The following is a 16578-nucleotide window of genomic DNA, read 5'->3' on the forward strand; positions in this document are numbered from 1 at the left end:
TCCAGATCAGCTGTGCCCGTCACTGGGTGCTCAGCAGGTGTACGGACCTTGCTGTGAGTGCTGTGACAAGAGTCTGTCTCGGTTGTAACACTTTGGTTGCAAGTACCTTGTGCTCCTCGTTCTCGCACGGTAAACTGGTGGCTCTGGGGCAGTGGCAGGGGTGTCAGGGTGTCTGTCTGCCGACTTCCCTCCAGCCACTTTGGGCTAGGTCCCTTTCTCTGGTTCCACAAGCCCACAGACAGGTCAAGCATCTTTGCATGAGCTTAATCACAGAACAGTGGGGCAGGGAGAGGCTGTTCCTCTCCTGATGTTCTGCTTCCTCTGCAATCTGCTGCTCCCTGTCCGGACTTGCTCCTGCTTATGGAAGTGGTAGCAACCAAGTGCAAAATAAAGTGAAAAGTGAAAACTCCCCATGCAAGTAGTGAAGGGTGTAATAAAATCATTTATTGCATTTTGTGCAGACAGGAGTCTAGAAAAATGAATACAGTTAAAGCAGTAAAGCATTAACAGGGAGCATTCAACAGCCGAGGAGCCACTCCTCCATTAATACCTGCACGGAGAACACGGGGCTGTACTGAGGCGGCCTAATGCACGATACTGAAACACAGAAATTAAATGCAAGCCTAACTTTTTTTGTTTTGTTTTTTTTGGTTTGCAACCTGTTTTATTTACAAGGTTTTAAACTAAATTGCATTGCTCTGCACACAGATTCTCTAAAACACAAAGCATACTAGGTCACTACATGTCTATTGAAATATTGCACTCGAATAAAAGTCACTTGAATGAACGCAGAACATCTAGCTACAGTGATTAAAAGATTATTGAATGAACTGACTTTGTGGTAACATTCATAACAAATATATTGCACATGTAGCACAGAAAGTGTTGTAACCAGCAGATCTCAGACCTTTTGGTCTTTCTGCTGTTTTTTTTGTCCTGCTACACAGAGGAGGGTCTTGACTCTCCTAGTGCAACCCTGACCCGTGTGCAGAACCACGTCCTGCGCCTCATCCAGCCCCGGCCCAGGCCGGACGCTGCTCTCTCCAGCCACCTGCCCGAGAAACAAACCTGGGGGTCAAGACCTTCCTGTCTGGAACAAAAACTGAAACGTGTCTGCGCATGTGCCAAGGAGGAACTTGCATGTCTACCGGAGGAGGACACTGTCTTCACCAAGGTGGAACGGCAGAAGGTGCTCCATGGGGAACCGAACACTCACAGAGGCCGAACGTGCAGGGCTGGGTTTGTAAACTAACATGCAGTGCTGTCTGCTAAAACTGGCCCTCTCTGGCCGCCGGGGAGCAAGACCTTGCCACGGACACCAGCATCTTTCTTGCCACAGCCAATTTTGCCTGGTGGGGTGTTGGAGCAGCCCTGGCGCTGTCTGACCTGTGCCCCTGTTCTTGCTGCGGGATGAGGAAGGAAAATGCCTTTGTTGGGGCAGCGATGGAAAGGGGGGGGGGGGGGGGGGGGGGGGTCACCTTCCCACTCCCTGGGGAGCTGGCACCACAGCTTTATGGAGGGTTGATGTGCTGGGGGGAAATGGGATCTGTTGGTGACGCTGGGGAGGTGACGAAGCAAACTTGGCAGCAGAGAAGCACACCCTGGGCTGCTGTCACCACCGCTCCATGGCCAGTGTCGCTCCCACTGCCCAAGGATGAGCGCATTGCTGCTGTGCTGCTGAGGGCAGGCGCTGCCTGCGGGCTTGGTCGCTGCTGCTGCATGGAACCTGCTCTGCACTCGCCCCTTGGCTCTGAGCTGCTCCGTGTGCCAGGCAACAGCCACACTGTCATGAGAGGGTGAGGGCAGGGAGCGGGTAGCAGCTTTTGGAGAGGCAGAGCAGCTGGCAAATGGTCCAGGCCCAACAAGAGCGGCGCTTTCATCTGTGGTGAGTGGGCAGGTTGCTGTGCGCGGCTCCCCCATTGCTGCAGAAGTGCCTTGAGTAATTTTGGGAAGCTGCAAACAGCACGTGAGCTTCTGTGTGCTGGTGTGGGACCAGCTCTGAGGGGCAGAGCAACTGGACACTGGCAGATCCCGGTTCTCATGGGGTTGCCCTTCCCAAAGCTAAAGGACCTTGTCCGTCACAGCTGCCGGCCCCTGCACCAGCTCCCACGGCTGAGGCAGCGGCAGGACCAGCAAGCGCTGCCCTGTGCGTCCGCACCTTTCATCAGCCCGGAGCTCCTGTGCTGAGACCGGGTGTCAGCCCGGCCCGACGGTCACCTCCCATCCACCGTGAGCTCCCCTGCCCTTGGGACCAGCTCCCACACCAGAGGCTGTGACACAGGGAAATAGCCGTGCAGACAGCCGAGCTACCGCAGCACAAAGTCTGGCTGTGGCTGCTGCTGGAGAGAAGGGAGGCACTTTGGAGGTGATGGAAATGGAGGAGCAAGGTATGAGCAGGCACAGATGGGGCTTGGTTTTGGTCTGGGGAGTGTGTCTGAGCAGGATCATAAGCAAGAAAAAAGGAGGAAAGAAAAGGAAAAAAAGGAAGGGAGGAAGAAAATAAAATCGTCAAAACCCCACTCCTTTTTATCCAAGCAGTCCCAAATAGCTTTGACCTGGATGAGCAGGGGAGGGCTGCAGCGGGCGCAGGGCACTGGTACCAGCCAGGGCTGCTGGTGCCCGGCCCCCCCGGGATGCTGCAGCACCTGCTCCCTCTGTGCCAGCCGGGGTCTGTGGGTCCTGCTGCGCTGCGGGGCTGGGGAGCAGGTTGGGTGGAGGAGGCGAGTGCTCCAGCATGGGGCTCAGCTCTGGCGGGCACAAAGCTGCTCACAGCCAGGCTGGTGCAGAGCAACCAGTGCTGCCAGGAGAGGGCAACTCTTAGCAGGCTACACTTCAAGTGGAAGCTCAAATCTGCTGTGAAACAAGTTCAGAAAAGTCTGTGACTTCTTTTCCCTGAAAACTCTTAAGAAGCAAAATTGAGAAGAAAATGAACCTGCAACCTGGCCCTTTCCCAGGGGTGCCAGTGCCGGCTGCAGCCGCCAGCATCGCTCCAGAGCCCGCGCTGTGACAGATGGGCACCCGTTTGGTGCAGGAGCAGCCTGTCTCGGCTCTCCGTCCCCACAGCCTGGTGCTAGCAGAGCCCTGCATCTCTCAGAATAGATATAGATCTCTATATATAGACTTCATCTGGTTCTATTAACATAAATATGATCACTTTAAAAATACACTTACTGTATTATGTACACTATGTACATGGGACCAGGGCGGGTGCCCGCAGGCACCCTGGCTGCCCTCGGCACCGCTTCCTGCGTGGTTCCTGGAACCGTTCACATTTGTTAAAAGCTCCTCAGTTTCTCTGGCATAAGAGATGCTGGGGGGGATGAGGGGTGACCCTGCAGCTGCTGCCAAAAGTAAGACGCCTTTAAACTAACCTGGCTGCCCTGCTGCTTGCAGGTGGGGGCTGCAGCATGTGCTGGCGGGACAGGACGGGCTTTGGGCTGCAGGGGCCACAGGGCCAGTGCTTGGGCCAGCTGGGGGAGGTGGGAACCCTACAGCCTCTTGTGCAGGGTCTGGTAGGACCCCTGAGCTGGTAGAGCAGGGCTGTCAAGACCAAGCAAACAGACTTTCATATGTTAAAAACTACACACAGACTTTCCTACAGCTCCACTGCAGTGTCTGCAACTGCCTGGAGCTGGGGCTGGGTTTGGAGTGAAGCCCTTGGGGATCAGCAGCGAGGTGAGGGAGCAAGTTGGGGTACAGACTCCCCCACATCCCGGCCAAGCACTGGTGCCCCAGGGGTCAGTGGCCCCCACGCAGCTCCAGGTGCTGGAGAGCAGCTCCGGCTCACGCTGCACACGGCAGGGCCACCACTCGCCTCCGGACACCGCAGCTCCACGCCACGACTGCGGCACAAGCACCAGGAGAGCACCAGGGCAGAGAGAGCCTGGAGTCCAAGGGAGGAGACAGGGAACACCCCCCACCCCAGGCTGGGGCTCCTGCTGTCGCAAAGTTGCTGCTTGCAGCCCCTGAGCCCCTGAGGCTGCCCCCACCCTCTGCCCCATCCAAACCATCAGCTGCATCGCTGTCCGGGCACAGGCGCTGCCAGAGGCAGGAGAGGAAGGTCTGGTGAGGAAAGCTGGTGGCCTCTTCTCCTGGGACCGGGGCGTGAGCAGCGGGTACGGGACACGGGCACATCCAGCCAAACTCTGCGCAGGGGCAGCAGCACAGCCAGATGCCCATCTTGGTGCAGTCGCCCTCCTGCCCGGCCGGGCTGCGAGCAGCAGTGCGGGGCTGACCCTGCTGGGGACAAGTGGTGGCAGCAGCGCTGGGCTCTGGTGCTCAGTCCACGGAACAGTGTATATATTTATATATAAACAAGGACAGCAGTGCTGTGATGTTGCAATGAGGAACAGCTGCTCTGGTGCTGGATGCTCCCGGAAGATCTGGTGCTGCAGTTCGAATGGAGAGATCAGGGCACGGCCAAAGCCAGGTGAAGTTTCTGCACATCGGCTGCCATCAGGCCTCCCCTCCTCCCCTCCAGGAGCTCGGTGCAAAGGGGTGGCGGGGCTCTCAGCGTGCAGACAAACCTCTCTTGCGCGCCGTGTTTCAGGAGTAGATGGTGATGACCTCTCGGCCCCCACCACGCACAAGGAGTACTCGGTCCAGGTGCTCCGTCAGCACCTCAAGGAACTCCATGTCTGCACGACTGTCAAGGAGGACCAACACCACAATGGAAAACAGGGACTGTCCCCTGCTATCCCTGCCCAGCCCCATGCCCAGGGAGCTGAGCCTGTGGCACAAAACCCCAGCATGGGGAGCTGGTGGGGTCAGGCCGGAGCTGCCCACCCGTGTGACAGGGGCTGTGGCTGAGCCCAGCAGGCAGTTGAGCCCCACGGATCTGGCCACAGCCTCACGACGTGCCATCATTTACATGTGCAGGTGTAATGTCACGTGTCCCGCACGTGTCACCTCTGCTGGACAGGCAGGCTGGTGCCAACAACGGCTGTCAGAGCCAGTGGGAGGCATGGAGGGTCAGGCTCAGTCACTGAACCTGGCAATGAACCATCACTCACCTGCAAGATCCAGCAGCCCTGGGGCAGTTGCATCCCCCAGCCCTCAGCCCACCCTGTGGAGATGGGTAAGACACCCACCCCATGAGAAGGATACAGTTCTCATCCCCTTTCCGGTTACGCGGGGGCCCTGGCATGTTCAGCAGGACCAGCTTGGCATCCTGTGACTTCTTCACGATCACCTCATTGAGCTTCACAGCCGTGTGCATCCTCCGCACGTTGGACTGGTTCCTGGGGGAGAGAGCACGCATGGGCACAGGGATGGGCACAGGGATGGGCACAGTTGGCATCCAGCCCCACACCAGAGCCAAGGGGCCATGGCGGGGACTGGCCTCCTGCCCCAGCGGGTCCAGGGCTGGGCTGCAGCATGAGCTCAGGGAGCAGTGAGAGCTTTGCCCAGCACAGCTGCTGGCAGCTCTGAGCCTGTGCTGGTGGCCATGAGCTGCAGGGCCATGCATGGTGCTTGGGGTGGCAGCACACCACACTGCGCGGGGCTGAGCTGGGTGGGAGCATACAGGAGTAGACGGTGCAAGTGTCACCGTGGGTGCCCCAGCCCAAGCTTGTGGGACGCTGCCGGCAGCGGAACAGGGCAGACGGGTAGCGCGTGGCGGGGCATGCACCGTGCAGAGCCTGCGCAGGGGCGGGCAGCCCTGGCCCCCGCATGCTGCCCGGGTGAACCGTCTCGCACGGTGCCGGCAGCAGCTGTTGCGGCACACTGAGCCGCCCTCGTGCACGGGGCAACCCTGATGGCAGCGGCCCAGCTCCCCCGCCCGGGACCCGGCACCCAGCCAAACCCAGACTTACAAGTTCTCCCACTCCCTGCCAGGATCACCACGAGGCCGAGGGAGAGAGAGAGAAAGAGAGAGAGGAGGTGAGTGCCCGGTGCACACCCCACGTCCTGCAGCACACACTGCACGGGTACCTCACCCCGCCACAGGCACAGGGAGCCCACCACCCCCTGCCCAGCCCCACACAGGCCCGAGCTCAGGGATCCCCGCCCCCTCAGAACAAGGACCGCACGGTGCTGCTGGGGAGGACAGGGCTGGCTGAGGCCCAGAGCACGGGTGGGACAGGATGGCAGCATGCGGGGCCATACGGCTTCATGTTGAAGAAGTCCTTGATGCCCTCAGGGCTGACAGGGCTCTTGCTCTTGTTCTTCTCTGCAACAGACTTCTCCTTGGTCCAGGTGAGATGCACCTTCTCAGGGGCCGTCTCCACCTCATCCCCAGGTGACTGGGAGCTGCTGGAGAAGGTGGTGGCATTCTTGTCATGGATGAGCTGGACCTGCAGAGAGGAGAGGGGGACGGTGGGCAGGGGCCAGGGACAGCCGCCTGCCTGGGCCCCATCCTGGTGCAGCCCCTCACCTCTTCTTCCGGCTTCTCCTCGCCATCGCCCACCTGCTCCTCGGGGACATTCAGGCGCAGGCGTGTGTTGGCCGGGTTCTTGCGCCGGATGGAGCCACGGGACTCATCCGTGATGCTCTGGATCTAAGCAGGATGGGGTCAGCCATGGGATGGGGCAGGAGAGGCCCTGGCTGGGCACACACCAGCCTGCAAGCCCCAGCACCCCAGCAGGACGAGTGCGCAGCCTGGGGGCAGCTCTGTCACCACGGGGGCCAGACCCAGCCAGGCTGTCCTGCGGCCTCACCTCCCGCTCCCGCTCGTTCTTGGTGAGGTGCATTTGCTTGAGGATCTGGGAGCGCTGCTCCATCACTAGCGTCTTCTCGTAGGTGTAGGCGGAGATGTCACTCTCGTGCTGCAGTAGGGAGACAGGAGAAACCATGGAGCAGGGTTAGCTGCGCCCACTGCTCCCAGCCTGGCCATGCGAGTCCCTGTGCACCTGTGCATTCCCCTCTGGTGCTTTGCCTCCCTGTGGCACAGTCTGTCTGGCCCTCCCAGAGGCAGCATCCCAGCCCGGAACATGTGCCCGCATCCCAACACTCACCATCTCCACCACCTCCACCTCGGCAGTGATGCGCAGGTGGTACAGGAATGTGGTCAGGTCCTTCTTCATCTGGATACTGTTATCGTCCATTTGTGCCACCGTGAAGATGCGCATCTTGCACTTGCGCCAAACCTGGGCAGGAGGGAGGGAGAGAAGCATGAGCACCAATCGGTGGGGACAGCCCCGGACCCCCACCCCACAGCATGGGGCCAAAGCTACCTTGTGGTGCCGCAGGAGGAAGGGCAGCAGCATAAGCATCCCCCCATCATGGACGATCCACCACACATCAATGTGGCCCTCTGAGAATCGCTCCTGGTTGCTTGGGAACATGGCGACATTCTTGGCCACCAACAAGGCCAGATGCCCGGCCGTGGTCTCTCGCACCAGCTCTGGGAGGGGAAGGGCCACGTCAGCCAGGGGGCTCAGCCCTCCCCAGCCCTGCAGCCCCGTCCCTGCGCAGTGCCTACCGATGAAGTTCCTCCAGGTCTGGTGGTCCTCCTTCTGGCGCCAGCTGCGGGGCCAGCCCACCAGCACTGTGTTGTGCTGCAGCCCACCCAGCCCGCTGGACTGGATCAGGTGGGACATGCCATCCCGCAGGTTGGAGGAGATCACCACCTGGCAAAAGCCCTTCACCTTCTCTGCTTCCATCAGGCGGCGGATGGACTGGAGGTGGGAGAGGGGGGTAAGAGGCCACAGGGCCCAGGGATGGCAGGCACAGTGGCCACCAAGCCCTGGCAGCAGCACCCTGGCCAAGGGGGGTGTGGGATGCCAGGTGGGGGATGCGAGGTGCAGGTCCCCATGGGGTGCTCGGGTCCCCCTGCCCCCAGGGAGGTTGGCAGCTCTGGGCAGGCAGCAGTGACACCGGCGGTGAGCAGCGCAGGCACGTGGCTCTGCGCCGTGCAGAGCGGAGGGCGTCCCCGTGCCAGCGCTCTGACAGGCAATGGAGCGGCAATTAGAGTTATTTACTCAGAGAAATTATAACATGTCTGCATGGGAGAGAAGCTGTTTGCTTCCAGGGGCTTAATCTCATTAAAGTGCCGCCCAGCTGGTGCAGCGGTGGAGGGCAGGGGTGGCTCCTGCTTCAGCAAGGAAAGGCCCCCATCTCCTACCCTGCCTGGCACCAGGGCCATGGGAAGCATTGGGGCTGCCATGCCCATGGGGTAGCTTAGAGGCTGCTCAGCACAGCAGCCCCTGGCAGGTGCGGTGCCATGCCCAGCTGTGCCGTGACCTGCAGCAGCTGCCAAAGACTGGAACCAGTGCCCAGCTGGTGCTGGTGTCTCTGGTGCCTGGGGAGGAGGGCAGGGGTCCCGAAGTCCCCAGGGGGCCCCGAGCACTGGTGAAGTGTGGAGTTCTCCAGGCTCTGCCCAGTGCCACCCCAGGTGCTCTCCTGGCCAGCTGGGGCCACAAGCTCTGGCCACAAGGCAGAAACACTCCTAGGGAAGCCTGTGGGCACCTGCTGCTGGCAGAGCCCTGCCCAGGGCAGCAGCAGTGCAGCACGGGCAGTTCTCACCTCCTCTGCCCTCTGAGCCTGCGGGTGGTTGTCCAGGAAGGTCCCTTCAAGCACGGAGGCCACGATGGTGAGGCCCTTGCCAGCCTTGAGCTGCGACGTGAAGGACAGGAGCTGCGGGTGCACCACATTCTGCTCCTGATCCCCACGGACCAGGACCAGCAGCTGCGGCCTGCAAGGATGGTCCTGCGGTCAACACCTGTGCCGTGGACCCCCGGCCCCCCAGCCCAGCCCCGCCTCACCTCCAGTTCTTGGTGTGGGGAGGGCCCTCCTCCAGCCGCAGCAGGGCGTAGCGGGCGGCACTCAGGGACAGCCCCCGGATCCCGTCACCCCACTCCTTCTCCGCCCTGCGGGAATCAGCAGCACGTTGGGGCTGCCCACGGCTCTGGGCACAGAGCACCGTGGTGGCACCCAGACCACCCCAGGAGCTGAGCAGCAACTGCCAGCACTGCGCAGGGTCTGCAGCCCCATGGCTGCCCTTACCCGCGGTACTCAATGTATTTGTAGATGAGGCCAGCGATCAGCATGGCAACCAGTGCGTAGTACCAGGAGCAGATGAACATCAGCGCCAGGCAGAGGCTCATGCCCAGGAAGGACAGGGTCCTGCAGAGAGCACCGTGCTGTCACAGCAACCCTGGCCCCTGCAGCTGTGCTGGGGTCTCCAGGGCAAAACATCCTGTCTTATCCACTCCTGTTCCACCTTGTCCCCGCTCACCAGTGGTAGTAGCGGAATCTGGGTCGCCAGTTGGGTGTCCGCAGCAGCGTCTGCACCGCACACGCCAGGTTGACAAACATGTAGCACATGAGGAAAAACCTGCAGGAGAGAGCGTGAGGCTGAGCTGGGTGCGCTGGGCCAGCCTTGAGACACAGTCAGGCCCCACTGAACCTCGTGGCTCCAGGGCAGTCACCGCCAGAGCGTGTCCCACTGCCAGACACGGAAGCCAGGGCTGTGGAGCAGCCAGGTCCCAATAGCAGCCAAGGAGGGTTCCTGAGCTCCCTGTAGGGCTCCCCCCTTCCTGGGTGGGGCTGGGGTGGCAGGGGTAAGGGTCATCGTGTCCCCCAGAGACCCGCGTGTGCCACCCGCCTGGTCAGGGTGAGGGGGCGCGCGCCTGTCTGCTGCTCGCGAAGGTGCAGGTGGACAGAGCATGCTGCCTACATGGAGAGGATGGGAGCCACCTCGTCCAGGGAGGCAATCAGGATCCCAATCTCGCAGATGCAGGCTGTGAGCAGCAGGGCCCATGTCGGCTCCCCATTGGCTTTGCCGTGCCCGAAGACCTGGGAACAGGATGGGGAGAGGGGAATGTCAGGGCTCTGCACTGCCAGTGCCACGCAACCCTGCACAAGGGTCCACAGCACAGCTCAGTGCCAGCCCTGGGAGCAGGGACCAGGGCACGGGGGCTGTGCGAGTGCCACTGTGAGCTGGCACGTGTCCTGAGTCAGGTCCCCCCAGGCTGGCGGGATTCGCCTCCCCTGCCAGCACAGCCCCACTCCTGGTAGATCACACAGCCCCTCCTGCATCCAGAACCACCTCTGCCTCCCTGGGATCCCCACCCAGGGATGAGCCCCCGCTCAGCCTGGCCACAGCCAGTGTGGAGTCAGGCAACCCATGCTCAGGACAGACACGCTGCCCATGGAGAGCAGCTCCTTCTGCAGCTGGGGGGACATGGAGAGGGGACAGGTGCAAGGGCAGGGGCTGGGTGCGCATGTCTGGATGCATTAGAGGGCACGGGCAGCATGAGCGAGTGAGAGCTGGGGCTGGCAGGGCGAAGGAAGGAAGATAAAATTAGCCCGCTCTTCCCTGGGGGGAGCTGTCGGGTTGGATTTGGAGAGATGAGGTTGTGAGAACACATCTTCAGAGAGCAGATAAAATACGAAGCAGCACAGCAGCAGGGGGAGGCGATCCTGACCTTTCCCAGCACTCTCCTCCCACCGACACCACAGCCAAACACACCACAGCTGCCCAGCACCAGGCCAGTGCCGGCGGGATGGGCAGCTGGGCAGCTCTGGCTGGCAGCGGTGCCGGGAGGAGGCAGCACGGGTGCCCGCTGGTCTCCTATGCTGGTGGGAGCTGCGGTCACCATGGGTGCTTGAGGCCAGCAGTGCTGAGCTCAGGGGACACCTACCCTGAGGAAGGGCACGATCCCGTCCCTGGAGATGGCTTGCAGGAGGCGGGGGGCTCCAGTGAGGCTCTGCAGTCCAGCCCCACATGTGGAGAAGAAGGAGCCAATGACAATGACCCATGGAGACGGCCATGCCAGGGTGCCAACCACCAGGTTCCCGTTAACAGCTTCACCAAACCTGTGGGTCACCAGAATCACCCATGGCTCCAAACCGTGGCTGAGCCCCAACAGACCATCACTGCAGCACAACCCAGCCCCCTGGGGCAGGTCGGCCACCGAGGGACACCACCTGGGGGGGACAGGACCAGAGACAGGCCCAGCCCCAGCTGCCGATGGCCCCCACTCCCTGCGGGGGATGAGTAAGGGACAGAGGTCTCAGGTAGCTGGGGTCTGTTCCCATCCCCAACCTGTGGCGCTGGGGGGGGCCGAGGGGGAGGTGGGGGACAGAAACTCCCCATCCTCTGTGCCGAGAGGAGGCCAATTAAGGCTGCGTGCAGTCGGATCCCGTTTGTGTTGGTGCTGGCGACCCAGAAGTGTCACCTGCCGCGTGCAGTGAGCTGGGCTGCCCCAGATACGCAGGCAGCACAGGCAGCCCTGCCTGTTGACAAACACGCACGCTGCCTGCAGCCCCGAAGCGGGAGAAAGCACTGCGGATGTGCCACGAAACACAGGGGGGATCAGGGCACACACGAGCCCCCAGCGCCTGTTACAAGCTCTGGCCCCCGAGAGTCCCCTCAAAACGAGAAATCACAGCACTCCCCCTCTGTCCCCCCACCGACCCCGGGACTGCCGCTGCCCCTGCCTGTTCCCTGGGGCTCCGCCCACACCGGCCCCGCACGACCCCAGGGACACTCACTTGTCGCGCAGGACGACCCCCTCGATGCACGCCCCGAAGAGCACGACGGAACTGATATCTGCCAGGCGGTCAAGGAGAGCTGGGGGGATGGGGAGGGTCCCCCGGCCCAGCAGCGGGCCGCGGGGACCCCTGTCCCGGCCCGGCGCACCCCCGAGTGTCCGCCCCGCGCAGCGAGGAGCCCGCCCACCCCCAGCCCCGGCGAGCTCTGAAGGATACAGACCGCGGAGGTGGTGGCAATGGCCAGGATGGTGCCCGTGGGGATGGACTTCTGGGCGTCCCGGAGGTCCCCGGAGCGGTTGGAGCCGGCCATGATGCCTGCGGAGGAGCGGACGGTGCCAGGCGGGCAGAGCCGCAGCCCCCGCCCGGCCGGGTCAGAGGGACAGTGGGGCAGAGGGACATTAGCTCGGCGGACGCTGGGACCGGCGCTGCCGCGGCTCGGGTCCCCCAGCCCACTCCCCGCCTGCCCTCAGCACTTTCCCCCGAGCCGTAGCCTGAGGCTACTCAAGGATTCAGCTCAAAACGCTCCTGACTGACTTGCCTCATGAACTCTTAATTAATTGAAGCAGGGCCGGTGACGGCAGCAGAGGCAGGGGAGGGTCTGGCCCCGGCACTGCGCTGGGGGGTGGCCGGGCTGGGACGCAGCCGGCGTCGGTAGGTCCCGTGGCTCGACCCGCGGGACACGCACCGTGCACAACCGGGACCTGCCGGGTCGCCGGGGGCCCGGTAGCGCCAGACCGCGCCAGCGATCGCCGTGCCCGGGGCAAGACCTGGGAGGTCCCACCGGCTCCGGCGGAGCTGCAGGCGGGACGCGGCTGCTGCGCCCTGCGGGGGCTCCGCGGCGGGATGGGGCGGGGGGGGCTCTGCTGCCCCCGGGGAGCTATAAATACCGGAGCCGCGGGACGTCAGCGCCGAGCGGCACCGTCAGATCTGTAGCGCAGGCGGCTGCGTGGGAGGCAGCGCCCCCGCCCCCCCTCCGCCCCCCGCCACCGGCGCACGTGCGGCTCGGCGGAGCGGGCCCGGCGGCACGTGCGCGGGTCCCACCTGTGACCGAGGGGAAGTAGATGCCCACGAGCAGCGTGAAGTACGAGGTCATGTCGCTGAACACGTAGGGCTGGTCCATGTCCACCGGCGTGTCGGGGGGGCTCACGGACGGCAGCCCCCGCTTCTCCACGATCACGCCCTTGGTCAGGTACGAGCTCCACAGGTTCTCTGCGAGCAGCAGGAGGTCGGGGTGAGGATGCACCGGGGAGCGACCCGCAGCCGAGCTGCCCCCTCCCACCCCACAGCCCGAGGGGATGGAGTGTGGGGGCACCCTGCACTGCCACCCCCCCGGCCTCGCTGAGCAGCCGGGGTCGCTGGCATCCAGTGGGCAAAAGACAGGGCGTCCCAGCCCACCACCGATGTGCAGAAACACCCGGGCTGGGGATGCACCTGGCAGCACAGGTGGAAGCCCAGAGCAGGTACATCCTGCCGCTGGCATCATCCCTGCAAGATACTGGAGCAGCTGACATGGGATTGCAGTAGCAAATAATTAAGAGGGTAATATAATTAATGCTGATCAACACAGGTTTAAGGGAAGTGGATCGTGTCAAAGTAACTTGATAATGTTTTTGATGGGATTACGAGTGCAGGGCTGATGTCACAGGCTTAGTGTCCCTCCACGTGCTGCCTTGGCCACAGATCACAGTGAGAAACTGGAGCAGCAGAGAGCAATCAGCAGCAGGGCACAGCATAGAGAGGACAACAGCATTGCAAAGAGGCTGGTGATTGAGTCCAGAAGGGCCACACAAGGACCAGCCCTCAGCATCCAGCATCAAGCACACCTCCCCAGCTGTGTAACATCCCCTGCCCATTCCTAGGTGATAGATGGGCCTGACAGCCACCACAAACACAGTTCTGCCTGGCTTGTCCTCTCAGAAGGCACATTTCTCCCCACAGGGAGAGCCAGTGCCTTGGGCACAGGCAGCCTGATCTCTGCTGTGGCTGCACGGTGACACCCTGTCCCAAGACACTGCCAGCCCAGTCACCCTCGCCACCAGCCACCCCAGAACAGGGTCCTGGCTTTGCCAGGAGCATTCACTGTCTGCTACCCTAACAAAGACTACCCAGGCTGGACAGAGGGTCCATGTCCCCAACCCTGCAGGACTGTCACCAGCAGGAGCAGGCTGGGACTCCTCATCTGCCCCACAAGACCTCAGCATGGGACACAATTGCAATCAAAGCCTCCCAAACACCCAGTGAATGTGCTCCATCACATCTCCGTGATACAGCCCAGCATCTGTAGCCCCAAGTGCTGTGTGATAAGTGACAGCCGAGCTCCAACACCTGAGTCTGTGCAGCCACCATGGGAGGGACAGGCTGAAGCAGGTCTAATCCTGCTCATGGCTGTGCAGGCAGGGAAGCCCAAAAGGGTTCTTTGGTCCTGAGCCCTGACACCCATCCTGGCGTGGGAGCACCCAGAGCAGGTCCTGCCAGCACAGCCCCATGGAGCAGGGGTCTGCAAATGCCCTTTGAGTGTGGCACTGAGCATCATCCTCCACTGCCCAGCCACAGAGCATGAGCACCTGGCAAATGCACCAGCAGCTCCAGAAAAACAGGTCAAAAGTGGCTCCTCCCAGCCAATTCATAAGTTTTTCTGCGGCCCTGGCCACTCTCCTGGCGCGGCTGTGGCCACAGCAGCAAAGTGTCCCCAAGGGACAATCACTCCTCACAAAACCTCAGATCGATACCAGCCTTTCTCAAGCAGAGGGAGGATTTATTCCTCCCCAGCCTTTGGGCATCCTTCAGAGTCAAGCTGCTGCAGTCCAGCTGGCACAGACCACATGCTGGCGGCCGGAGCACCCAGCTTGGTCCTGTGGTGCAGGAGCCCATCCCACTGCCTGGTATGGCGTGAGCATAGCTCACCGTGCCCCAGGGGCAGAGCACCCACGGCGGGATCACCCACAGTGGGATCACCCACAGCAGGAATCACCCTCAGCAGAGATCACCCACAGCAGGGGTCACCCTCAGCAGGGATCACCCGCATATCCTCTCATCTGGACCCAGCACTGCCATCCGCCCGCCCAGTGGCTCCCCCAGCACTGGCTCCTCCAGCAGCCCGGCCAGCGGAGCTGCCCAGCAGCCACGGCCACTGCCCCAGCCACAGCTCCCCTGGGGCTTGTCCTGCACCTCCGTCCCCACGCCCGCGTCCCCACACCCGCATCCCTGTGCCCGCATGCCCACTCCTCTGCCCCCACGCCGTGCCCACCTTGGATGAGGCCGCTGGCGGCGCCGGGGATGCCCTCAATTTCGGTCACATTGTTCATGGTGAAGTACTCATCACAGGTGGCATTGAGGAAGCGGGAGGTGCAGAAGAGCTCCCAGAGCTTGGAACCCACTGTCTCATTCCCCTCCACCACCATCTTGGTGCAGAGGTCGAAGCCGTGGCGCGAGAGGGTCCTGTTGCCCAGGAGGCAGATCCTGGGGAGGGCAGGTGCTCAGCCGTGTGCCCGTGCACCCTGGCCTCGCCGCAGCTCCACGGGATGTTGTACTCACGGGAAGCTCGGTGGGTCAAAGGCTGACTTGATGACTCCAGCATAGATGGCGAGGATGGAGAGGATGACACAGCCCAGGAAGACCAGGGCAAACTTGTTGACATACTTGACCCCCACGAACACCACGGTGGCCATGCAGGTCAGCACACAGGTGCCATACACACGCATGTTGTTGAGCATTGCGGCTGCCTCCCCGCTGGCGTCCTCTGCCTTGAAGATGGCCATGGCTGGGAAGATGTAGGCCTGGGGGAGAGTCAGGGCATCACCAACTAGCTGACAGTCCCAGGGAGGTGACCCCAGAAAGGGTCCCTTGGCCCCACTACAAAGCCTCAGCTCCCTGCTGGGCTGTGAGACACAGGGCTGTCCTGCCAGGGATTGAACCATCAGCACCATGCAGGGAGAAGTACCAGGCACGTACCAGCAGGATTTCAATGGTGCCCAGGATGTACATGGCGCCAGCAAAGGTGGTTCCCAGATAGAAGCAGAGCCCCACGGCCCCACCAAACTCGGGTCCCAGCGAGCGTGAGATCATGTAGTAGGAGCCACCCGCTGCCAGAGAGAGAAAAGTTGGGTTCCACTCAGAGCCCAGCAGCACCCCCAGCCCTGCCAGAGGTCCCAGAGGGCAGGACGGGGCCGGGGCAGCCCCAGACTCAGCTCCAGCAGGGAGGAGGGTGCAGTCTCCAGGGCCCCAGAGCAATCACACAGGCAGAGCCATTCCCTAGGAGCCCAGCAGCCAGGTGTGATGGCCAAGGGGACACATGTCCCCTGGGATGCCAGACAGGTGCTGGAGCTGCAGGGACACAGGCCGTGCCCTGCTCCATCCTCCCAGAGGAGCCCTTAGAGCTGGGTGGCCAGGATCGATGGTCCTGCCGCAGCAGGATGATAAATAGCTTTAATTATGCCCTGCGTTGGCGCTGCCAGCGCCATGCCCAGCCCATCAGAGCTGCTGGGCCAGCACAGATCACCTGCTCCCAGCTCTGGGGCTGGGCATACTCGGGGGGAGGCAGCCTGGGGGCACCCGCATGGCCAGAGCCCACCAGTGTCTCTCTGGGGGTGGAGACGGCACAGCAGTGTCCTTGTGTCCAGCGCAGCTCGGACAGGCTGGAGGGAGAGGCCACCCCACTGCCCAGCCCCTGGCAGCCCTGGCTCCCCATCCTCCTGCCGGCACCTCTCCCTGGCTCCCCTGCGGCCTCTCCAGTCTGGCGGAGGGAGGAGCCGCGGCTGGCGGCTCTCGCTGCCATCTGCACCTCGCGGCTCTGGGGACGGGTGGCAGCTCCAGCTCCGTGCTCTCCCCAGGCGATGGGGAACCTGCGCGGGCTGGTGGCAGAAGGCCTGGGAGCGGCTGGTGGCGACATCCACCTTCCCCCGCACGGCACCGGCACGGCCCAGGGAGCGGGATGGCCTCAGGGGATGCTCTCTGGGCAAAGCCCTTTGCCAAGCTCAGCCCAGCTCTTCGGTGGCACAGGGACTCCCATAGGCACCCAACCCAGCAGGAACCAGCTCCCTTTGCCCCGGCACACACACAGGCACTGGCGCAGCTCTACCTGGCACTACACCGTTGGTGGCAATTGCACTCATAGAAATGGCAGTCAGCATTGTCTGCGGGAAG

At 62.4% G+C, this 16578-nt stretch overlaps 1 protein-coding gene across 5 annotated transcripts in view; it reads right to left on the reverse strand.

The window, feature by feature from the left end:
• Positions 1-422: 422 nt before the first annotated feature.
• Positions 423-16578, reverse strand: part of SLC12A5 (solute carrier family 12 member 5) — a 31768-nt gene continuing 15612 nt past the window's right edge. For 4 of the 5 annotated variants that reach the window (XM_065849984.2, XM_065849982.2, XM_065849985.2 and 1 more), the window contains exons 5-26: positions 16514-16568; positions 15388-15518; positions 14971-15212; positions 14684-14895; positions 12478-12645; positions 11653-11751; positions 11437-11494; positions 10584-10758; positions 9617-9735; positions 9176-9274; positions 8944-9063; positions 8703-8807; positions 8464-8632; positions 7421-7616; positions 7173-7342; positions 6954-7085; positions 6657-6764; positions 6374-6496; positions 6106-6293; positions 5814-5828; positions 5107-5240; positions 423-4637 (exon numbers count right to left, since the gene is read on the reverse strand). In XM_065849984.2, the coding sequence (XP_065706056.1) occupies positions 4546-4637; positions 5107-5240; positions 5814-5828; positions 6106-6293; positions 6374-6496; positions 6657-6764; positions 6954-7085; positions 7173-7342; positions 7421-7616; positions 8464-8632; positions 8703-8807; positions 8944-9063; positions 9176-9274; positions 9617-9735; positions 10584-10758; positions 11437-11494; positions 11653-11751; positions 12478-12645; positions 14684-14895; positions 14971-15212; positions 15388-15518; positions 16514-16568 (2910 nt within the window). In that variant the 3' untranslated portion in view covers positions 423-4545. The remainder of the gene's footprint in view (positions 4638-5106; positions 5241-5813; positions 5829-6105; positions 6294-6373; positions 6497-6656; positions 6765-6953; positions 7086-7172; positions 7343-7420; positions 7617-8463; positions 8633-8702; positions 8808-8943; positions 9064-9175; positions 9275-9616; positions 9736-10583; positions 10759-11436; positions 11495-11652; positions 11752-12477; positions 12646-14683; positions 14896-14970; positions 15213-15387; positions 15519-16513; positions 16569-16578) is intronic. The other variant, XM_065849983.2, reaches the window with a different exon arrangement.

This window comes from Patagioenas fasciata, chromosome 16 (genome assembly GCF_037038585.1).
Source record: "Patagioenas fasciata isolate bPatFas1 chromosome 16, bPatFas1.hap1, whole genome shotgun sequence".
Classification (NCBI taxonomy): Eukaryota; Metazoa; Chordata; class Aves; order Columbiformes; family Columbidae; genus Patagioenas; species Patagioenas fasciata.